Genomic DNA, 23814 nt, shown 5'->3' with positions numbered 1-23814 from the left:
CAGCACAAGATGAAGGGAAGATTGTGTCAAAACGTGGAGATTGGATTTCTTTCCAGATTTTCCTTGCCCACAACCTGGGGCCTTTGGATTCAGGCTTAAATTGAATCAGGAACTCTTTTTGTTTTCCCCCCATGTCATCACCTCCTTGGCCTGTCTAGATTTATAGGCCTACTGCAGAAAGTAAAACGTTCTGGTTCATTTGATACATAGACATACATCTATATATATCTATATGTATGTCTATCTGTCATCTAGCATCTGTTCTTTATGGTACAAGGACTCTCGTGACTGATGTTGGAATCACCGCTTGCCAGTATGTTTTTCTACTCACACCCCAGGGTTTTGGTCATTCTGGGTCCCAGTCCTGAATTGCAGCTCCTGTTGCGCTCTCCTTGTATCACAGGTACCTGTATCCTTGGAATTTCTAGAAACAAAAAACAATACTGTCTGGTAATGTTCCCTCTCTAGGGCTGTTGGTCCCATTTCTTTGTAAAGGAACGCTGCTACAAGGTCATTGCTTCTCTGCCCTGAACCGGAGGAATGGGCAGGGCATACAATGAACCCTTGGCATTAGGTTGACAGAGACCTTCAGCCTTGTTGAGGAAAGACACTTGTTTCATTTTCTGAAGAGACCTAGCTGTTGAATCACTGTTTTCTTCAAGACCCATTTGTGTGTGCGCTCCTGTCATGGTACGGAGAGGAAGGCTGATGACATGTGCCTTACCTGTGTTATCTAAATTTGATTCACATGACAGAAAGTTCCAAGAAGTCAGAGAATTTAACTGTTTTGCATACATTGTATCTTTACTGCCTAGCACAGTATATGGAACTTAGTAGGTGCTCAATAAATGTTAATTGAATACATGAAAAGTGACTGAGAAAAATGAGAGCTAGAGAGGGGAATTAAAATTTCCAAAGTTATCAGGTACCACATAAATGGATTGGGAATCCCACTCAAGTGTGACTGATTTCAGAGTCTGCCCTTTTAACCACTGTTATTAATGAAGTCATGGCTCTCGACTACACTACTGGTCAGCAAAGTAGAAACTGCATAAGTTAGTTTAACAACTAATAGAGGAAATCAATATGACAGATATTGGAGGACAGAATAGGTAAATGGGGAATACGGGGGTGGTGGTGGCGAAACAGGAAGCAGCCATCATTCCTCGGGTTGGGAGAGCAGAAGGAGGAAGTTGGGGTTACCACGAGCTGGAAGCTCAAGGAGGGCCCTGAGCTGCTGGAGCTCACATGCCTGAGGATAAGGAGCTGCTCTGTCAGTGCTGGCGTCTCCCAGGACATGTGATGAGGCCGGTTGGTTCTGGGAGTGTGAGGTAAAGCTGGGAACTGGAACACACTGGTGCTACGCTTGGGGCCATGCTGATAGGAGCAGGAAGAAGCAAGTCCCTTCTCCATCCTCTAGCCTTGCAGGCTCCTTCTAACACCCCCTACTGGAGTAACAGAGAGCCTGACGGTTAAGGAGCAATGTGTTTGCAGAATCCCACCCCAGCGTCATGAAGCCGAGTTTAGATGGATGGATGTGGAACTGAGACAAGAGCATAGCAGAAACACACATTTGGGGAAATGTCCCCGTTTTTGTATTCCCAGTGGACCTTTTCCTTGGGATGATGGGTCTGTTTCTTATTTCTTTGGGATATAGGATCCTGACTAACTTGAATTTCCAAGGTGAACTCAAAATACCAGGAAAAAATGTCAGGCTCGTAGTGGGTTTTCCTGGGGTAGTTAATACCGTCATATACTGGAATCGATAGATACAAACTCATGGGAAAACCTTGCCCTGTGTGATCCAACAATCAGATCAATTATCATCGCCATACGATTATCAGCATGTCAGCCAGAGGAGCATACCAAACAGGCTGTTGACGGATAGAGGTAATTTAACTGGAAACAACACCTGATTGTACTGAAATACCCAGGTCTCAGCTGCAGGGCTTCCTGTCCACTTCTCAGTGGCTTGGCTCCTTTACTCACCCTCTGTCTTCCGCTGGAGGTTCTTGATGATGGGAACCACTCTGGCTTTCTGCCGGCAGGAAGGTTTTACCTGGCATTTAAAATAGTGATGGACAGCTTCTCATTGCCCTCCTGAAAACGACTGTCTTCCACCTGGCCATGGCCTTTTAAAGGCCCTGCTGTGACTGGTGGCTGGGGGTCAGCACTGTGTGTGCCCTGATAAGTTTTAACACACGGCACCAGGCCACACCTCTACGACTACCCCAGTGGGACTTAAATTCTGAAGCCGAAGATAAAATCTGCGTATATAACAAGCTTCATTAGTTAGGGTCAGTAATGATAGGAGGAGTGACGTTTCATAGTACCCTGTCAGTCGCCCTACACTTCTGCGTCTCCCCTCAGGCTGTTGGCCCAGTCCTGTGCTACCTGCAGATGCTTTGATGACATTTCCATCACCAGCAAACCCAGTACCTAGCACACGTGGCCTACGTGGTTCACTCCAAGTGGCTGTGAGCAGAGAAGGCCCTGAGATCAGAGATGGAAGAGCCATTACTGGAAAGTCTTTGCATGTCTGAGAGCTCAGAAGAGAGGGCAACAGGGGAAATGGACTTTGTGCCATGGGGGAAAAAAGGACATCTGAGTATTTGGAGTCAGATGGGATTAATTGCTGACTTTCGATGCCTTGGATGGATCACTTGGTTCCTTTCAATTTATTTTTTCTTCCGTAAAGCACAGATTTTATTTGCCTTAATGGAGTTGTTGTAATGATTAAAAACTCTTCACCTCCTTTATATGACTTGATCTTCTAAACACTTTATGAGCTAGGTAATATAACCTGCATTTTAATAGTGAAAAAACTGAACAAAGCTAAGAGAGGTTAAGGGATTTGCCCAAAGTCACACTGCTAGTAAGTAGCAGAGATGAGGTTTAAACTTCACATCTAGTGTTGTTTTCACTGGACCCAGATCTGTGTTTTAAGTGCAGCATATGCCTGGGAGATGTTTATGTTTTCTGTGTACAGAAGATGGGTGTGTGTTTGTAAATAAATATAGAGAGGAATGTAGTGGGTATTTCTCTTTGCTTAGACTATGACGTATAAGCCATCAACGCCGTCACCTTCATTTCCTGCCTCTGTGAAGCTCCTCTGTCCATATTGTAGCCCCTCCTTTTTCTGGGATTTAGGGCGTAGGAGCTATACTAGTGTCAGAGAAAGGGAGAAAAAAGAAAGAAGAGAAAATTCACAGAATCACCTAGAAGCGAAATGTATTGAAATGAAATTATATGCTATCCCCAGTATTGATTTTAACTTGTCACACATGTTCATTAAATGTTAAGATTCCATCCCCTTCTTTAAAGAAGAGCTATTGTTAAAGTTTTATTTTGAATAATTTTAAGATATCAACCTGTTTTTGTAGTCATGTGTGAATTATATATCAATAAAATGTCAATCCTTTTCTTATAACTACACTGATTTCTTACCTAAGTGTATGATTCTCAAAAATCATACTTGATTTGCTTGAAGGTAAATGATTGCACATTGGAAGGGCTCAGTATCTATAAAGTTGCGCTTGAGTTATTTAGAGGAGTATTGAAGACCATAAATTAGGTGGGTTTTTTCTTGTTGTTGTTAATTTTATTGGGGAACATTGGGGAGCAGTGTGTTTCTCCAGGGCCCATCAGCTCCAAGTCATTGTCCTTCAATCTAGTCGCGGAGGATGCAGCTCACTGGCCCATGTAGAAATCGAACCAGCAACCCTGTTGTTCTGAGCTCATGCTCTGAAGTTGGGTTTATAGAGAGGGCTCACTTAACTTCCTGCGGGCCCCTGTAATTAGAGACCCCATAAGCAGAGGGGGTGGGTGCATCATAATCCTGAAACGGAATCATTTTCAGAGTGAAGGCTGAGTCAGAAAAAGCCCAAGAGAGGAGAGGGGCAGATGAACTGGACAGGTGTCTCTCATCCTCTCCTGATCCCCTTAAAAGATGCCCTGGGTTGCCCCCTAGTGTCGGATGCTTGAGTTATGGTCAGTTAGCAGATCTTTCATTCCGTTGCACAGAGACAGGGTGACCACCGGCTGTCTCAGTCAATGGAGATTCTTGAAAACAACTTCTGCTGTGTAGTGATAGAGGCCGAGGAAGCATCAACTGGAGGTACTCTTAAGCTTTTTCTGAGATGACACAGCTTTGGACCCAGGGGTGCTACTGAAGCAGGACTCGGTATGTCAGGAAAACCAAAGCGACAGGCTCAGAAGAGAGATGTTTTCAATGGGACAGAGTCAGAGCATCTGAGCCAAAGAAATTGATGAATTGTACAATAAGCCTCTTTTTAATCTGCTCTCCTGGCTTCCTTCCCATGGGTATGTGAGTACACTGTAAATTTAGTTATTCCTCTTATCTGTTTTCTGTATTGAGTAAAATCATTTCTCTTAATCTCCCATATAGAGGGTATGTAACGTTGACACCTCTAAGTACAATAATGATCTGGGGTGTGAACGCTGTCCTTTTGATGATTTGTTTCTAAAATCAATGATTCAATGTTCCAGCTATGTCCATCCCTACCCTGGGAGATGGGTGGTGGTGAGGGCCATTGTACCACTGAGAGAGCTCTGGGGATTTATCTGCTGCCTTCATAAATCCCAATAAAAATAGATTGCCAGCAACAGCTTCCTAGGCATGCTTCAGCCCAGGCTGCCTTCTGCCAAAATTTGCATGCCATTTCCAAAGATTACAATTTATTTGGATCTTCTAAAACATTGTCTATTGAAGAACATTGAGTGCCCCTAGACTCACCTCTGCTCCCCTTGTCTCAAGGTGTAATGTTCTATAACCTGGTTAAATATATAAAAGTACCTTCAAGTTTTGTTTGGTTTTCTTTAGCATTATGGCCCCAGGGTTTACTGAATGTGAAGCAATTATAGCAGAATACCTCATGTATATAGAGAGTTTTCAGGATTGTTGAAGCATTATCTGAGAGCAATGGATGTTCTCTCACCCTGGGAAGCCATGGGGTGGGGGTTGTAGATGAAGACAGACCCAGCTGCATTAGGCATGAGTAATCCACAACGTGGTGTTCTGGTATATTCTGATAGGATGCCAAACTGACCATCTCCGGGACCATTACTGGGTTTACTAATCTCAGAGTTTCTCCCAGAGAATACTTCTTTCCTGTCCCTGCGGAAAATACTAGTGTGTGAGCCTGTAAGAGGTCTAGACCTGAGACCCTCTCAGTAGTATAGAGGTCTTCGAAGAGTGACAAGCGTTAATGGTAGTTGCCAAAGGGTCCTCAGCTGTGAAGGCCAGCTCTGGCCTCCTTGAAAAGTGTCTGTTTAGCGGCAAGGGTCATTACAGGAAACGTTTGTAACCAACCTACCCCTATGTAATTCCATTCTCAGTGACATATCGAAGGTGAACCTCTGAGAAAGAAAGTGAACCTCTGACTCGAGAGCTGGGTCCCAAGTGTTTTGGAAGGAGGTATAGATGCTTGGGAAAGGTAAAGGAAGAAACAGCAGAGGAAGGGGATTGGGTCCCTGAGAAAACACTCTTCTTTGGAAGAGCTTCAACTCATCCATCAAGAGAACAGGCACAAATGTCTGAGCAAGCCATTGGGACATCATCAGTATGAGGTCTTGATGCCTCAGGGAAGTAAAGGCCAATCCCAGAAACCCATTCACTTAGGCATCCCCCCTGAGCAGTCTCTTTGGGTCCCAGTGAGCAAGTGAGAAGTTTTCTGAATCTGCAGAGCCCCCAAGGAAAGATTTGTCCTGGTCTGGTTGATTTGGGGACTCCTACTGGGTTCATTTTGAGCTTCCCCACTTTGCTCATTGCTATTTTCTTTCTCCGTTTCCTGTTTTCCCTTCCAGATGACTGAATACTCTTTAAGCTCAGAAAACATCTGAGTTATAATCTATGCGTTTTGCTCCCTCAACCAAATATTTATTTTTATTAGCAAGATTTACATATTAATGAATATGAAAAGTAATTAATGTAAAACTGAAGAACAAGCTTGAAGGCAACTCTGTTACAGTGGAGGTTCCTAAAGAAGACATCTGAGAAAACTCTTCATGACAGTCTGATGGCAGCTTCAGTGAGTGCCTCCAGGAGCCCCCTGGGGCAGTCAGTGAGCAAGGCCAGAGTGAGTCCTGGGATGGAGGGCTGGCCACAGTAAAGGTGTCTGAGACCGAGCAGTCAGCAGTAAAATAGTCAAGATACTGGATGTCAGACCTCTTGCACCAGTCCTCTCATTTTCTTCTTGTTTATCTCCACTTTTCTTTCTCTGTCTTTTTGCTTTACTTTTTGAGAGACTTTCTCAACTTTATATTCCAATCAGATTTCTCGATTTCTCCATTTAGTCTGTCAATTTTTGCTTCATTTTAAAATTCTGTTATTGGGTATATATGTATTTAGAATTTGTATGTCTTTTTGACCCTTTTATCACTATGAAATTTTTGTTTTTATCTCTGTTACTATTCCTTGTCTTGAAATCTATTTTGTGTGATGTTAGTATTACCACACCAGTTTCTTTTTCTCTTGTTTTTAATTTTTTAAATGAACTTTTTCTTGTTTTATTAAACTCATAATAGAATGATTCTTATAGCATTTCTAAAGGCTATAAGAATTCTGTGTTGTTGCAGCACAGATTTAAAAAACCCTATAAAGCCGTCTTCTATTATCATGTCTTTTTTAAATAACTTTATTGAGGCATAATTGATATTCAGTAAACTATACATATTTTAAAGTACACAATTTGTTAAGTTTAACATTTGTATACACCATCGCTACCATCAAGATAATAAACTTACGTCACCCTCACAATTTTTCTTGCACCCCTTTCTAAATCTATTCTCCTACCCTCCTCATCTCCTCTACCTCATCCCGGGTGACCACTGATCTGCTTTTGTCACCACAGACTAGTTTACGTTTTCTAGAATTTTATATAAATAGAGTCGTATAGAATGTACTCTTTGTCAGTTTGAATAATTTTTAGAGATCAATATCTTCAAGTTCATGCATTCTTCTGCAGTATTGAATCTGCTATTAATCCTATCCAACAAATTGTTCATTTCAGGTTTTGTATTTTTTTAGTTTTAGAATTTCCATTTAGTTCTATTTCTCCTAAAATACACCATCTTGTTATCCATTATATCTATCTTTTCCTATAGACTCTTTAACATATTTATAGTAAGTAGTCTAAGTCCATACCTACTAATGCTAACATCTGAATCATCCAATAATCATCTTCTACTCTCTGTGTTTTCTGATTATGGGTCGCATTTTCCTGTTCCCAGGTCTAATAATTTTTAATGAACACTGGTCAGTGTGGATAAAAAGTTGTGGAGACTGGATTCTGTTATTTACCTCTGCAGAGTGTTGATTTTTGTTCTAGCAAACAATTAAATTGGCAGATCACTCCGATTTTGTGGAGGCTTAGGTCTGGTCTATTTCAATTTTGCTCTTAGTCCCATGAGATTCAAGAGGAAGACCAAATTGCTTGCTCAGCCCCTCTAATTTGACAGAACTTGAATTCTAAACTCTGTATTCCTCGCACTGGACAGCTGCTGAGGTTGCTGCTTGGCTTTTTTTAGCCTTCCAGCTGATGTTTTCCACTGGGTTTCTTGGAGTCTCACCGGTACATGTGTAGTTCAGACATCAGCCAATGATATGAGGGCAGTGTCTACGTATTTAGATTTGGGGGCTCTTCCTTCTGTGTCTTCCTCCTTTCCAGGATCTCCTCCCTCAATTTCCAGCAGCATTGGCAGCCTTGAACTCTGACCTCTCCTGGATTCCTCAGCTCCATTAGACTGCAGCTTTCTGCTTGAGCTATATCCTTATACTGCATGGAACTGCTCACAAGGGCAAAGCCAGTGAAGAATGGATCTCACCTAGTCTCACCTTGTTTCAAGGGTCATATGGGCTCCAGGTTTTGCCTGATTTGGGTTGCTCTTGAGTACCTTCAAACGGTGGTTTTTCGTATCTTATCCAGAGTTGATCACTGTGCGTGGTGAGAGGGTTAGTCCAGTATAAATTAGCCCACTATTATAGGAAGCAGCTCTTCTATAGACTCCTCACCACCTCCACTTGCTTCTCTCAAAGTTTTTTAATAGCATGTTATTTGTGTTTCATGGATACTGTGTCTTTTCTTACTTCTCTAAGGATATTAATGGTAGTGTTTTTTGTTTGTTTGTTTTTTAAGTTTCCTTCTCCATGAATAGTCTGTTTCCTCCACTTTCATGCTTCTCTTTGTTCTTTGTTTTGGCTGCTAATATTTGTGTTAAAGGGTTTTTCCTGGTGACCTTCGGTTTTCTGATACTGTTTAAGAGTAGGAGACTAAAATCAGATTGAAAGCTCTGTGCTCATGCTTGTGAGTGGAGCCTGTAACCACTCCACAGTATGACGATGAGGCGGGCTGTTTGGTGGGTGGTCCAAATGCAGATATCTTTAGGTCTTTTCTCATGGCCTGGTCAGATTCTCCATAGAAGATTCTTCCCATCTACCTTAGTCTATTCAAACTGTTCTAACAAACTACTGTAGACTGGATGGCCTATAAACAACAGAAATTGATTTCTCCCAGTTCTAGAGGCTGGGAAGTCTGAGATCAGGGTGCCGGCATGATTGGGTTCTGGTGAAGACCCTCTTCCAGGGCATTCCCTCTACCCTCCCCTGGTGGGAGGAGCTAGGGAGCTCTCTTTTATAAGAACGTTCATCCTGTTCATGACCTCAGCACCTACCAAAGGTCCCACCTCCTAATACCATCACATTGGGTGTTAAGATTTCCACATACGAATTTTAGGGGGACACAAACATTTACAACATAGTACCTTCTCTTCCCCAGAGGGTAAAGGTTTGGCTACCTGCATTCTGGGAGCGCAATGGGAAGAATCTGGAGGTCTCACCGTTCAGTAGGCATTAGTTCACTTGATCCCTTAGTTTTGGAATTGGTCACCCTGCCCTCAGCTCTGCTTGGTTCCATGTCCTGTAGACCTGAGACCATCAGCTTAGTCCTCCTCAGAGAATAAACACCCAGATTTGTGGGAAGTAGGCAGTGGCCTAGGGCTATGGGGTCAGGGGAGCTTCTAGGGGTGCAGCTGCTTCTGAAATAGCCTTCAACTAACCTCCTTTGTTTCAGTTTCCCTCCCCCACTTCCAGAGGTACCTGGGGTCAGTTCCTCAGCCCTTTGAGGATTCTTTGGGCAAATTGGGTTCTTGGCTTTTCACACTGCCAGCTTCAGGTTTGGCTCTCTTGTATGCATAAACTGTTATCACTCGTTTACCTGCTTTCCAGTTTCCACCATTCTGATGGTGGTTTCTCTTCTGGGAGTCAGGAGGGAGAGAAATTAACTGAGAAGCTGACAGCTGGAAACCTTAAAAAAAAAGATTGTTTTTGTTGCACTGGTTGGTTAGAGTACAGGATCTTCAAGTCCATGGATTTCAAGTACTTGTGAATAGTCAAACCCCACAGGGACAATTTTGTAAAAATAAAAAAAGTGCTTATGAACCAGGGTTAGTATAGACAAAAGCAGCAAATATAGATTAATGCATTTCAAAATTTATAAACAAAAAGGGAAATGATTTGGGCTCCATTGTCTATAAAGGAGACCAGAGAGTTGGCCTAGATCTTTTCCTGGGGCCCTTGGCCCGTGCTCCCATGCTGGGAGGCTCTGTGTCTGGGACCCTGTGTGTCCTCTCATCCTTATTTCCAGGGAATGCCGTGGGGCGAAGGAACTTCTGAGTAGCAGGGAGCACAGTGATAGCCTTACAAGGGCAGGTGGTAAGCGCTGGGATTCTTCAGCCTGGAATGCAGACATACACGTACGATGCGAAACAATGGCCAGTGTGGAGAGTGCAGTTGTGAACGTGGCTGTCAGATACCAAACTACTGTAGGGAGAGGGTTGCTTTTGAAACTGGAACAGGCAAGTTGAGCACAAATCGAAGGAAGCACTATTTTCCATGGCAGACCAGACACTTGGGAAATTATTGCAAGTGGCCCTTCTGGCAGATGGCTGAATTCCATAGAGGTTTAGACAAACAAATGAATGCCAGAGGCCACCCTTCTTCCCCCCAAAAAGAGAGAGGCTTCTGAGAGATAATGACATGTATCCTTACTTTAATAAATCCATAATTTAGACACTGAAGAGGCCAGTGTGCGCTTATTGGGCTGGATGGAGAATGAGCAGCTTGGTATATAGTGTGAAAAACTTGGTCTGAATTAAGAACACCTGAATTCAAATACTCCGCAACTTATTTGCTGTGTGACCTTGAACAATTTCCGAACCTCTCTCACCCAGACAAGGTTGTGGTGAAAGTAAAATAAGGCCATTACATAATCTACAGTAAGCTTAATAAAGCAAACGTTAGCCTGGGTCCTAAACGGAATTATCTGTTTTTGTGTTTTTTTTTTAATACATTATTTGCTGAGCCCTGTCAAATACCAGGCTGTGTATATATATCTCCCCTATTCTAGAAAGGCTCATGAAGTGAAGGCGCAGCTCTGCTCCATCCTGCAGACCTTCCTCAGGATGGCGGGAGGCTGTGAAGGTGAGCGTCCCTGTGTCCTCTCCCCGTTGCAGAGCGGTGTGTGTGACGGGGGAGAATATCACTGCTGCCTTGGCCGGATCCCGTCTCAGGAAACAACCCCCACTTCCCTCCTAGAGCCACTTTCCTCATAACCAAGCCAAAGGTTTCACAACCTACTGAGTAATACCAGATAGTGATGATATGGTTTGCAGACACTTCTGCTTTCATTGACGCGTTTCTGCTGAGAGTCTGTAGGTGCCCAACTCTGGGACAGGGGGTGTGAAGGTCTTTGGTTACGTGGAGAGGGTGGGAATGAGGAACACTGGGTGTTTGAGGTTCATTCTCATCCTACAGGAAACTGTTACGAGCGTCTGAGTCCCCACGTCATTAGGGTTAGTTAGGGTTACGTCAAATCTGGTTGTGCCCCGTCCGGCCTGTGGTGTTCCCTGTTCCTTAGCATCTGCTCACAGAAGTTCCACGACGCCAGTCTGATAAGCATATGAGCACTTGCCAGGTGTGCTGCAGTGTCTTGCCAATGATGAAGAAATCTGCCCATCCAAAACCCAGCTTTTGAGATATGTCAGTATCATTTACCGGTTTTCTTGGCCTCCATTAAACTTTCCAGTGTGAGCTTTTATTTGAGTTCATGGCCATCCGCCTTTCCTCAAAGGCTGTGACGTGGTGGCTGGGAGGGCGGATTCCATCCTGCCTCTCACCTTGCCTCCACGATCGGAACGCGTTTAACGTTGACCGTGTTTCCTTTCTTTTCCAGAACTCACATGCTGCGTGTCAGACTGAGCTATTCCTGTTTCATCCTATAATCCAAGACTTGCTACACTGTCCCGCTGATGTTCACGGCTGTGCCTGGCGAGGGGGCAGCCCCATTCCCAGGACATTTCGGCGGGAGATCTCCATGTGTGCCCAGCGGAGACTTGATGGGGCAGGGGAAGAAACTGTAGGAGTGCACGTCCCGAAAGCAGAGTCTCCATGTGTGGATCAGTGTCACCTCGCTCTCCTCCCAGAGACCTGGCTGTCCCAGCAGGACCTGCCTAAGAATTCAGGGGACGAGGGAGTCACTCTGCCTCGCCTCCGCCCTTCTCCAGCACGCCGCACCCTGGGCACAGCGGCTCCTGGGGCAGCGGGGCAGCCGGGAGCTCAGAGCCGCTGCTGCCCTGCATGCGTCCGCCCAGCTCTGTTGTAGGCTGTGTGGTTGTGTACAGGGGGGACCTGGCATCTCGCTGAATGCATTTTCCCTAACAAATGTGCCAGTGTTGATGCAGTTCACAATATTCCCCCACATCCTTGCTGTTACTGTCACTGGCTTTTTCTCAATAGGCTTCATGGTGTTTTTTTTTTCACTGGGGAAATTTTCTTCTTCATCCCCTGCACCCCCTGTTTGACCCGACCCTCCCCTACCCCTCCAAGGTACAGAATTACCTGAGATTCTGACAAAAGATAAGAACACCATCATTGGTAAGCCTGCGAACTCCACATCATCTGTATTTTGTCATTGAAGAGAGGCTGGTGTTCTGCTTGGTTCTGCTTGGTCCCAGACAGCTCCCACAGGAGCCAGTGTTTAAACTGGGCCACGCGTGGGTATCACTGTGACAAGCCACTTGCATACTGTCCTGTTCCCTTCCAGCCAGATCAGCCAATGAGTAACTGCAGCCAGGTTGGTCCTTCAGCAAATCACCCATCACCAGGTTTCCTTTAAGCAGATGGAATCTGTTTGGACTAGGAGGGTGAAGTGACAGAGCGATGTTGGCAGGTGAGTCTGTGAATAGGACACCAGGAACCCTTCTGGCCCAAAGGCTTCTGTGAGCACATGTGTCTAGGCCCTGGGAGACCTGCCTGCAACCCCGTTTCCATTGGCTTGGGCTCTTCCTGTCTGCTCTCAGCACCAGCCCTTGCTGGCATCACATACTGGCTGCTGTGCAGCTCTGTGCACCCAGCTGCAGGGATAAGAATAACTTAGTGCCCCATTGGCTCCCTGAGCAGATATGAGTCTGGCCACTCCCCTGCCCTCCAGGCTGCAGGGCACAGGGTCACAGCACCGTGAAAGACAACTGGAGTTTGGTTGGCCTCCCAGCCGTCCCGGGGGTCTGCAGCTGGGATGCAGCTGGATGGCGGATAGTAGGTGCCCCAAATAGCCAGGTGGTTGCAGAACAGAGTGGCTACAATTGAGTTGACCCCTCCCCGCCCTGCACCCTCCCCCTCCTGTCCCCAGGCAGCGTGAGTTATCGCTGAAATGATGATGACACTCTAGATGTCTGCATCCTCAGAGCTGGGTTCAGCTTAGCAGAGAATGTGATGTGTGCTGGCTGGAGGCGGTGCTTGGAGCTTGAGCTGCCTTTTCCTTTTCTAGTTTTGCACCCTTTGTGGCTTCTCTTCTGAGGAGGAGTTGGTTCTCATCTTAGGCTTTTGCGGGGGTGACCTAGGGGTGTTCTCACCACTGCCAACTTGTGGAGCTATTCTGGGTCTTGGCTTGGGGCCCCGAGGCTGGGCCTGTGTCAGAGATGCTCAGTGAGCCGGCTGCAGGGGGCAGGCGTTGTCCTCAGGCTTCCCCACAAAGAAGCCCCTTCAGAAAAGACCCAGGGAGAAGAGGCAACTGGCTGTCAGCATTAACCAGCACGTGCTGTGTTCTCCTCTAAAGGAACAGACGTGCGAAAGCTGTCTCTCTGTGCCCCTGTCCTGGGTTTATTGTCGCACATGGATGTAGAAGGTGGAATGGTTCCCTCTTTCACATTCCTCTCCTAACCCACGTGAAATAGTGACTGTTGATTAGAGAAACAATTAGCTGACCGTGACTCTTCTGCCAAATTCATTCTCTCTGCCTGTTGGAAGAGTCCCTCCTTACCCAGGCCCAGGAGAATTGGAGACGGAGGCCAGGCCAGGTCTGAAGGAAGAACAGGGAGGCCCACCCCAGTTCCAGGTCACATTTAGCTTTGGGACAAGTGCAGCTCATTTTGAGCCGCATGTACCAAGAAAGCTCTTCCTCCACCTTGTTGTAAGAGCTGGTTCTACAGCCCCATCCTCCTACAAAGAGGATGGTGACTAAGACGTCCTGCTCTCACTGCGCCTCTGGAAAGTCTCCCATTATTGTGAGTGAGCAACCCAGGGAATGGAGGAAGGACGCCAAGGAGCCTCTAACATTTGTCTTTGCCATTCGGGGCCCTTGATGCTGAGAGGGTCTCCCAGCCACCCCCTTCCTGGGGCCACAGCGTCGCATTGTGTACATGTCACCGTTGCGCAGTGTGCTTGTGGGTTGGACATAGAGTGTGTGTGCATGGTGCACAGCTGTGCTGAGCCTGCTCAGTGCTCCCTTGGGTGAGAACCCAGAAGCTTGGCAAGTCAGCTTCCCTTTCCTTCGCCATCGTCGCCCTCCCTCCCCCACCCCCGATTTCTGAGAGGAGGTTTTTGAGATTGGTTGTTCTGGCACACTTCTCAAGTCCACCTTGCCCACCATCCAGTTCCTGTCAGTCAGCAACCAACCAAGACAACAGAAGCCACTCTAAGGATTAAAACCCCTCAAAGAGGGGGGTTTAAATCCAGGTCATTGTTGAGCACAGTAACAAGAAAAGCTGAGAGGCCAAATGGGGGAGAGGGGGCAACCCGGAGATGGGAATGACAGCAGGAAGGCTGGTGGGAAACGGGAAGAGCCGTGGTGTGTGACTAGAGCCTGGGGCGCAGGGACCCTGGGAGGAACCTGGTACCACAGAGGGCCGATCTGCTGGGAGCTGCGGCCATGAGGATGCCTGGTCCCTGCCAGAAACAATCCCCCAGGCAGAGGGGCAGAAATGGCCTGGCTCCCCCTACCTGTGCCTTCCAGGGTTTTGCACGTGCCTCTTGTTGGGAGCCCCTGACTTGGGGGCCTGGGACAGGCAACCTGCAGCCGTCAGCCCCCCACCACTAAGAGCAGAGCAGAGGAGGACGAGAAGCAGGTCAGAGGGCAGGCAGGCCGGGGCGCGCGTGGAGCCTGATGTTTCTGCCCCACGCTGTCCTAAGCCCCCAGTGAGGGGAGCCTGAGGAGCTGCCCCCTGGGCTTTTGTAGATTCTTTCACTCTGCCTAGAGAGGAAAGTACTTTTGGGAGGGAGGGAGAAAGCCTTTATTCTTAACAGTTGCCCCTGTTTTCCTTTGGGGGAATTTACCCGTTTAGCAACCCCACCTCACCATGCCCCTCAGGAAAGCCATGTCCCAGTTTTCTGTCCACCCCTGCCCAAGCCTGTCCCCCCAGTCTCTGATTTCCCTGCCAGAGAACACTGACCCAGACCATGCATCCGTGGTCGTGAGTGTTTCCCCAGGATAATTCATTCACAGCGTGATATTACAGTGTTGACCGTCTGTCTGTAAGTAGATGCCATCTACTAATCAATTTGTATCGTGTTTCCAATAAATTTCTGGAAATCGTGCCTGGTTTTATGCTGTCCTTTGCTGGGACAGTGGCTCAGCTGTGAGGCTCGTTGCTCCCCACCCCCTCCCCAGCCCTCAGCAACAGGTGCTGCCGTCTCAGGTGCGGCATCACACTGCATAGCTCTGAGGGTCTTGAGGAGTCATAGGCCAGGCCAGTTAGTCTGATGTCCCTCCGGCCACGCTGAGACTCTCAGAGGTCTTTCCCCAGTGTCTGCATTTTCTGCTGTCTCCTAAGCCACATCCTTGAGGCCATGGAGGTTTCATGAGGCCAGGTCACCTCAATAGGTGGCCTTTGACCCCGTGTCCCCTAGCCTGCAGGTATGAGGAGCAGCACTTTGCACTGTTCTGCTCTGCACAGCCGTGGGACGTGTGCTGGGCCGCTCAGAGGGTGCGCAGGGGGAGTGTGCTGTGCCGTGTGTGAATGAAATGGATGCAGGAGCTGTACGTTCCACAGGTGGAAGCCCAGCACCCTCTTCTCATACCTTCTTCCTCAAGCCTGAAAGTCAGGGGGAGCCTGATCCTAACGCCTGGCATTCTCCCTCTCCCAGGCCCTGAGTGCTGAAACCTGCGTGGTAGACACTCTTCTCTAGTGCGTATTTTATTGGTTCAAACCTGTTTGACTGCGGTGTAGACTCTGCCTCAGTTGCTGGACTGGGGCCATTGCAGGCTCACTTGGGACCCCTCTAGCCCATGTTTGTGAACACCTGTTGGTGACCCTTGTTTGCTGGGATTGAGGGGCTGGGGGCGGGGGGGGGTGTGCGGGGAAGGAGGGAGAGAGAGAAAGAGAGATTCAAGAATTTCACTGGAGAAGCAAGACATACATGCGTGAGGTTACTGAAAAGCAGAAAAGGTAACTAAGGCTGTGTCGGTCCTTGCATGAGTTCTGGGACAGTGAGCTCAGTAAGGCTGGAGTAGTGGTCAGGGAAATGTTTTGTGGAAGCAGAGGGAAGCTCCAAGGTGGAACACGGCAGCCCCGCCTCTGTGAAATCCCTAAGGAGCCCCATGGTTCTTGTTGTGGGTTCTTGTGGGGGTTGTTTTGTTTTTTGTTTTCAATTTGAAAGCAGGCACCGTTTATGAACTGACCGGATGACGGAAACACCCACGGTAGATGCCTTAGTTGGTCCTTCTAATAAGCCTGTTGGTCTGTCTTGCCTGTTGCCAGCCTCTCCACCTTCTGCAAAGCGGGTGGTCTTTTTCTTCATGCCACCTCGGGGAGAAGATAATTTGAAGGCCCACAGGAAGTTGTTTGCTTCTTTGAAGTGTTTCCCAGCAGTGAATCAGATCCTCCGTATGGCAGATGATGCGTACACCTAGCGGTCGAGTAATCAATCAGTGTGTTACCTGTCGGGGCAATTCGCTTTTTGCTGACTTTGCCGTAGGTACGCTTGTAGATCAGTTCATTTATTGGGTACCCCCATGCAATATGTGGCTCCACAGTCCTCACCGTGTTCATTGGAGCCTGTTGAGCTTAACAAAGGTGCCAATGGAGATCTGGAGAAAGCAAAGAAGCTGCAGCACCTTCCGGACCTTTGGGCTCACACCCTGGCTGCCTCCGACCTGACGACAAATGCCAGCCTGGGGCCCCCAGGTACATAGAAGTTGCCGGCTTTCCTTGCCATCCTCGCCATTCAAATCTCAGTCCTGTGCATCTGCCTGTGTTCTTTGTGATAGTGCTTCGCTTTTCCATAGATAAGCTTCCTTCTTGCTGTTCCATGCATCTTTTGGGCAAACTCCTTTCTCAGGCACTTGATCTTCAGCTCTGCGGAATTCCTTCACTTTTTCTTAAGGGTGTCTGGCACAGCAGGTACCTTCTCTTCTGCACCCTCCTTGGTGTCGGTCGGAAAAAGAGGGGTGTCTTTTTATTATGACTTTTTATCCTGATTCAAATATCTCCCTCTTTCTGGAAGCTCATCTGTAGGGCTCAGAGTGTCCCATCCCCTGCCTGCCAAGGTGTACGGACCTTGGGTTCCATTGCCAGGACTGGGTTTTGTGGTCAAACTTCCTAAGAGGTTTCTTCTGGGTAAGGTTCACCTTCTACCACTTGTTCTGATCTTGCTCCTGGACTGCAGGGGGTCACTGGAGAAAAGGATACAAGCTGCAGGGACTGTCACTACCCCGGGGCTTTAGGGGACCGACTCACCAGGTAACTTTGGGATGCTTGCTTAATGGCCCTTCCATATGTTCTTCGGGAGCTTGTTTTCTTATTCCCAGAACCCGCTGTTCCAATCCTTTGTCACTCCCTAAGTCCTCACCCCCTGAGAGGGAAGCCTTCTATGAATCCCTGTCTTTCCCCTCTGCCCCAAGACTGACTGTATGTAACAGTGCCTTTCTTCCAGCCCAAGGAGGCGCCGCTTGGCCTCTAGAGGACCCTCCTGGCACCCACATGCTTACTCCATTCCTTCTCTGGGCCCCTCCCCTCCACACACACACTTTAGGACCTTGTAGTAGAATGTCCTAACTCAAACCAGACTGCCACTTACTTAGCTGTATCACTTTGGGCAAGTTACTCAACTTCTCTGTGCCTTAGTTTTTCATCTGTAAGATAGGATAATGGTATCTACCTCCTAGGACTAAATAAATTGCAAAGTGCTTAGCACAGGGCCTGGGACAGTGTTTATTATTGCTCCGTCATCATTCTCTCCTCTCTCCCTTCATCTTCACCTTCTCTCCCTTCTCCTCATACCACTAGATTTAAATTTTTCCATTCAGTCAACAAAACAACAGCACAATCAAACCACCAAAACGTATGTCCTCTTCTTAGGTTCATCTCCCTTTGCTGGCACATTTGTTGGAAGAGAGAGGAGTTGTCTCCATTGCTTCAAATCTCATTAGTTCCTCCACCCTTTATAGTCCTTTATGGCTTCCATTCTGCCCCATCCCCAGCCACTCACTGAAATTGCTGTCAATAAAAGTATTCGTGACCTCCTAATTGCCAAATCCAACACTATTTTTAGTCATCCGGTTTGAGCTTTCTTGAGCATGTGAAGCTGTTGTCGTCATATAACTTTTCTTGGTTCATGACACCAACCCCTTTTATTCTCTACTCGGGGCAATGCTCAGTAACATTCAGATACTGCTCCCAGTTATTTTTTCAGATTTCTTTACAAAGATAATTTCAGCTATAGTGGTAGTCACCTGTGCACCCCTCGTCCATGATCCACCATCTCAGAAGCAAGCACTCTCTTTAACTTGATCATCCCAATGCATAATTGCATATAATTTATACATCTCTGTGAATCCATAACCAATATAGAATGTGTTTTGCATGCTATTAAACTGTATACAGATGACAGTCTATCACTTCTTGAAAAGCTTGTGTTACTAGTACCAGACAATGCGTGGTTAATCCAGGTGGTCAGTCTAAGATGCTTGACCCGACAGTGGCAGACACACACTGTAGTTTTCAGATGAACTTTCTTCAGCATGCAATTAGGTATTTTGAAAATGCTTTATTCTTGCATGAAGCACTTTGCAGCCTGTCTGGGTGTTTTATGTTCGGCTTTTACCCTCATAAATGGTGCCTCTATTCTGTTCTTTTTAATGGGCAATCTCTTTACTTCGGCAAAGAGATTGCCTTGACTTCTTTTATGCTATTTTTATTGCTACTCCTGGTTTTCTTCCTATTAAAGGATTCTTCTGGGCATTTCACTGGGTCTTCCTTTGTGTGTCTCTCGCTTGTGGGGATTTTTAAAGCATGATTCTGAGTCCTCTTCACGCTCTCCCCTTGTGACCTCTTCCATTTCTATAAGCTCAACTCCCATTTCATAAGAGGAAGATTCTGAAACCCTATCTCCAGCCCAAGGGTGCTACTGTATGTGTTTACCTGGAGACCCTACAAGTTGTCTTAACTCTTAATCTGCCCCTCCCAGCCTGCTCTGCCACCTGTGTCCTCACTGTGTCACCAGCACCCATCGTCCACAGTCACCTCTCTTCCTCACCTGGGCTGTGCCTCTGTCTGCACCTTCACATTCTGTGCCACTGCCTTTGTTCAGGCCCTAGCTTGGAATACACTGTTTCCTACTGAGGTCATCTCCCACACCCCATCACCCTGTGTCTGCCCAGCACTGTGTCCACAGTGCTACCAAAGTTAACTGATCAAAATGCAAAATGCAAAATCTTCGACTTCTTAAAAACCTCACGCACACTTCCCTTCCTGCCCTATTGGATTGTCTATGGGACCACCCCAGGCCCCTGGGCTTGCAGGGCCCCGTCTGCCTGTCTTCTCTCCCTCCTAAGTGTGTGTGTGTGTAGGCCTCCTTCTCTCTTGCCTCAGTGATCTTTTCACCCCTCCCGACACACCGAATCTGTTCTCAGCTCTGTGCCGTGGCTCAGGCTCTTCCCCACGCCAGGATACCATTCCCTGCACTGCTGTCATCCTCCAGCGCTCAGCTCATGTACGTTACCTCGCTGACACCTGGGCAGAGTTAGCTCTTCCAACCCTCTGCGCTCTCAGAGGTGCCTTGCTACCTCCGATGCCCTGAATTTCCCTGACTGGGGTTGTATTTGATCCATGCGCAGGTCTGTGTCTACCAGGCTTGGCCTGGAGGGGCTCAAAGTCAGAGTCGTATCGTCTGCCTTTGTAGCCTAGTGTCTGGGCACTGGTGGGGGCCCAGTAAATGTTCGATGATTAGTGACTACAGGCCCATCAGCCGGCCTTGCCTGCTCTTTTCCTGCACAGGAGTCCCCAGAGTTATGGATGCCATTTCCTCGCCCCTTAGGGTGACAGCAGGTTACACTAGGAGAAAGAGGAGAGAGGAGGCACTGCCCAACATTCACACTGAATAGTGCAGCCCACCCCAGGGACCAAGATGCTATTTGGAACCCAAATGTAGGAGATGGGGTCTTTATTCAGCCTGCCTTTACCTCACCTTGTACCACCATGAGCATTCCCTTCCCATTGGTCGAAAACCCTGCACTTCAACACAATTTGCTTTTTCCTCCTCCTCTTCTTCCTCCTCTTCCTTTTCCCCCATCCCTTACCCCCAATAACTGCCTTCCTCACTGAGTGCTCTGGCAGCACACCCTGGGCGTGGGGGCTGCGTGAGAAAGTGTTCAGTCCCCGGCCTACATAGTGTTTGGGCCTTTCATAAAAGTGTCTGACTTGGAAACTACAAATCTCAGGCTGAGATTGGGCTGGCCCAGGCTTGGGCCGCTTCTCCCCATGGTGCCAAAGGGCGGAGAGGTGGGAAGTTCCCTGGGAGCGCCTCTACCAGCAACGAGTGGAGGGATGGAGCAGGGGACCATGGGGGACAGAGAGACATGAAGAGTCACCTCGGAGGGGCCTTTTTCACATTTGGTTTGGGTCCTTCTGTATCTGGATTTCTAAGAGCAGCTGGTAGTTTTCAAAAAAGGGAAGAGGACTGAAGACACAGAGGAAATGGGTTTCAATATCCATCCCACCCTTTGTCCCCCAGGCCACTCCCTCTGCCTGACACCTTCTCTCCATTTCGCACCCCAACATCCACACTTCCTGGATGCCTCCTTCCTGGGGTGTAGGTGACTCTCCAGACTCGGGCCTCCGTTCCCGGGGGCTCCTAACAGGGAGAGCATCCTTTTCCACAATATGAGAGGCTGGACTCAGTGGATCAAAACTCCAAAAGGAGTTGGGGAGACAGGATTTGGTCCCCATCATCAGACTGTACCCTAGGACTAGAAGTCTGGGGTGATGAGTGGACAATCATTCTGGTCCCTTCTATTGCCCCCAGTGGGAGGGGCACGTGTGTTGTGGGGAGATGTTTATTTCATGAAGTAGCCAGAGCTGAAGACCCGAAGTTCAGGAGGTGCATGTCTGGGCGTTAGTGACCTCTAAGTAGCCCCTTGGGAAACTTGAAGGCTATGCCCCCACCCTGTGACTTCCCTTTTGGACAGTATGGCCAACCACTACTCCCCTACAAGAGAACAAACCCTGATTCATGCCAGGTACACTCCTGTGCCTGGGGGGCCAGGCCAGTGGATGTTTAGCCCAGATGGTCTCAGACACTAACCACAGGCAGATGGAAAGAACAGAAAGGGGTAGAGGTGGGCATAAGGGTTTTAGGGGAGAGCTGTGAGCCAGCTCTGGTGACCCTGAGGCCCATGCCTTCTCTCGGGGTCCTGTTTGGTGGCATATCTGCCACCACATATTCCATGGCCAGGGAAGTACATTTTGGGCTGAGGAAAGCAGGGCTGGCGCCAAGCTAGGACTGTGCAGGTGGTAACCTCCAAGGCTGAAGATCCCCACATCATCCCAGGGGAGAGGAGGGCAGGGCCCTGGGTGCCTTGGGCAGGACCTCAGAATTAAGAAGGGGAGTTGAAGGCCAGAGGGGAGCAGGTGCCTCCCCAAGATCCAGGCGGGCCTGAGGACCTCACCCAGCAAAGCATTCTGCCTTAGAGGACCCCTCACGGCTCCAGGAGCAATGTGGAAGGACAGTGCCCTGCACAGCTCCCCCACTCTGTCCCCAGTTTCCCTTCACCTTTGGGTACTCACTTTGAACACTGCTGATGCCCGGGCTGGATGGATCCAAAGACATTTATTCAAGTTCCTTACAACAGCCAAGACAGGCTTGTATTTTCCACAGGAAGTTGACTAGTATTGAAAGGGACAAACGAGATAACAGAAAATGCAGTTGTCCCATTTCTGAAGCAAGACTTCTTTCACAGTACTCAGCTCTGACTAGGAACTGGGCAGCTTTGCCGCCTTCCATCTGAGCTGGGGCTCCCACACCCCCTGCCTGTCTCCGCCTGCCCTCTGCTCTTTCCTGCATTCTGGGGCTGTCACTTGGGACATAATACTCTGTAAGGCCACGACCTTTCTTCTTCCTGCCACGCACCTGGCTTCTGGCAGATGTCCCTTGTCCAGTTGGTTCAGGCAGGCTGTGCTAGTAACAGTCTAGGGAGTGAACTTGTGCCTCCTGGCAGACTCTAGTCCCGGGAAGGGCTTTCCCTTACTCCGGTGATACCTCCGCCTGCAGCTTCCCTGTGGCCTCTGCCTTCCTGGAGGCCTGGAGCCGAGCTGTGGGCTGGCAGGAGCTCTCATTGCTGGATGAGCCCTGCCAGCCCTGGCGGAGGCCCAGCAGGGCCTGACCCTGGCGGAGGAAGTTGGGGCTGGAGAAGCAGTAGAGCACGGGGTCCAGGACGCTGTTGAGGTAAGTGAAGGCTATGGAGCCATGGAAGAGCTGTGTGCAAATGTTCAGGGCAGGGCAGGCATTCAGGCGGAAAGCCACCAGGGACGCCATGCCGAAGAGGACGCTGGGCAAGAAGCAGACGACGTAGACGGCCACCACCGCGGCCAGCATGCGCACGGCCCTCCGCGGGCCCGCCTGCTCCACCAGGCCGCGGCGCTGGATGGTCAGCCCGATGCTCACGATGGCGAAGAGGATGATCGCCAGTGGCAGGAAGAATTCCAGCACGAACAGTGCCTGGTGCCAGCGGAGCCAGGGCGAGGGGGCCGCGCCCAGCTGGTAACTGAGGCAGACCCGGCTGGGATAGGTGGTCAAGAGCAGGTGCCCGTTGAGGAGCAGGATGCCCACCCAGAGCCCCCCTGCCACCCGCGCGGCTGCCCACGCCGAGGCCCGGCTCAGCGCGTGGTGGGGCCGCACCACCTTCAGGTAGCGGTTGAAGGCGATGGCGGTGAGGAAGACCACACTGGCCGTGCGGTTGGTGGACAGCATGAAGAGGTTGACCTTGCAGGTGGTGCCCCCGAAGCGCCAGGTCTCGTGGAAGAAGTAGTAGTCCATGCGAAGGGGCAGGTTGATGATCAGGAGAAAGTCGGCAATGACCAGGCTGACCAGGAACACCGTGTTGGAGGTCCAGGGCCGCATGCGGACGCAGAAGATGAGGAACGCCAGGCTGTTCCCCACCAGGCCCAGGACGAACTCCACGCCCAGGACCGGCACCAGGAAGTCAGATACCTTCTCAGAAGAGGTGGGGTGGCAGTGAGCCGGGGTCCCCGATGCAGTGGTGAAGGCAGAGGGAGAGGGAGGGAGGGAAGGAGGCAGAGAGGAGGGAGAGAGAGAGGAGGGAGAGAGAGAGGAGGGAGAGAGAGAGGAGGGAGAGAGAGATGGAAGAGGGGAGGGAGAACTGAAGTTGTGGAATTCCATGTGCTGCATGGACCTGAGAGAAGTTTCCAGCCTTTCTACCCCGGAATCAATATTCAGAGATGAGTGCTCTCTATCAGCTGGCTACCACAATGACTCAGTATCCCAGGGTTTTTATCAGCTTCCGCACAGCCCTGAGAAACACCCAGTGTTCCCCTTTGCTAACAAAAGGGAACCGGCAGCCCTCCGTCTGCCCCACCCTCTTCCCCCGCCCCATCCATCCCTTTCTCCCTCCCCACCTCCCTGTGCTGGGCGACCCCCCCAACCAAGTCTCTGAACCCAGACTGGGGGGTGGCATCTGTGCTGCCCCTGGCAGAGGAGAAAGCCGGGCTCAGCAGGGGTGACATGGAGGCCCAAGGAGCCCCCGAAGTGAGAGGAAGGCCCAGCTGGGGTGAGTTGGGGGAGAGTGTACACAGCTCTGAGTGGTCAGACATTTGCTTGCTGAAGGCAGGAGCTGGTCCTGGCAACCCCTAGTTCCCGGGATCATGCAGACCACCCTAGATATCCGCCCACCCCCATCATGTATACAGGCTGGGTGGCCGCCTCCCTGCCCCCACCAGCTCTGGCCACTGGGGCTGTGGAGCCAACAGGCTGTTGTCCTGGGGGAGAGAGGTGGGGAGTCCAGTCTGCACCTGACCATCGTGCACACAGCCTGTAGGAACCAGCCTGTTTGTGCTCTGCCAGTTGCAGTAGTTACTCCCCGATTTCTGATGGTTCCAAAGTCTGTGATGGGCCAGGTCCATGGATATGATGACGTACATCCCGCAGGCAGAGGGCTCCCCTGCCTATTTCTACTTCCATGATCGGGGGACCTGGGGGCTTCTCCCCTGAACAGAACAATCTTGAGAGTC

At 49.1% G+C, this 23814-nt stretch overlaps 2 protein-coding genes and 1 pseudogene across 4 annotated transcripts in view; 1 reads left to right on the top strand and 2 right to left on the bottom strand.

The window, feature by feature from the left end:
- The window catches only part of MTA3 (metastasis associated 1 family member 3), a 141632-nt gene extending 126529 nt beyond the window's left edge, over positions 1-15103 (top strand). For 2 of the 3 annotated variants that reach the window (XM_033124830.1, XM_033124829.1), the window contains exon 17: positions 11250-15100. In XM_033124830.1, the coding sequence (XP_032980721.1) occupies positions 11250-11275 (26 nt within the window). In that variant the 3' untranslated portion in view covers positions 11276-15100. Of the gene's footprint in view, positions 1-10424; positions 10499-11249 lie in introns of all 3 variants that reach the window. The other variant, XR_004424823.1, reaches the window with a different exon arrangement.
- Positions 15104-15679: 576 nt separating this feature from the next.
- On the bottom strand, positions 15680-17715 carry LOC117033146 (60S ribosomal protein L7-like; annotated as a pseudogene).
- Positions 17716-19477: 1762 nt separating this feature from the next.
- Positions 19478-23128, bottom strand: OXER1 (oxoeicosanoid receptor 1). Its single transcript, XM_033124316.1, has 2 exons — positions 21355-23128; positions 19478-19623 (listed from the first exon to the last, which is right to left on the bottom strand). The coding sequence occupies exon 1, from the start codon at positions 22973-22975 to the stop codon at positions 21812-21814; it is 1164 nt and encodes a 387-aa protein (XP_032980207.1). The 5' UTR covers positions 22976-23128; the 3' UTR covers positions 19478-19623; positions 21355-21811.
- Between the last annotated feature and the right edge of the window lie 686 nt (positions 23129-23814).

This window comes from Rhinolophus ferrumequinum, chromosome 13, assembly GCF_004115265.2.
Source record: "Rhinolophus ferrumequinum isolate MPI-CBG mRhiFer1 chromosome 13, mRhiFer1_v1.p, whole genome shotgun sequence".
NCBI lineage: Eukaryota > Metazoa > Chordata > Mammalia > Chiroptera > Rhinolophidae > Rhinolophus > Rhinolophus ferrumequinum.
Note: the sequence above shows the minus strand (reverse complement) of the source record. Positions and strands in the feature narration are given on the sequence as shown.

What these genes read in the sequence shown, in the direction of transcription:
- OXER1 (XM_033124316.1), bottom strand. Translation starts at nt 22,975, where the DNA reads ATGCAGCACATGGAATTCCACAACTTCAGTTCTCCCTCCCCTCTTCCA.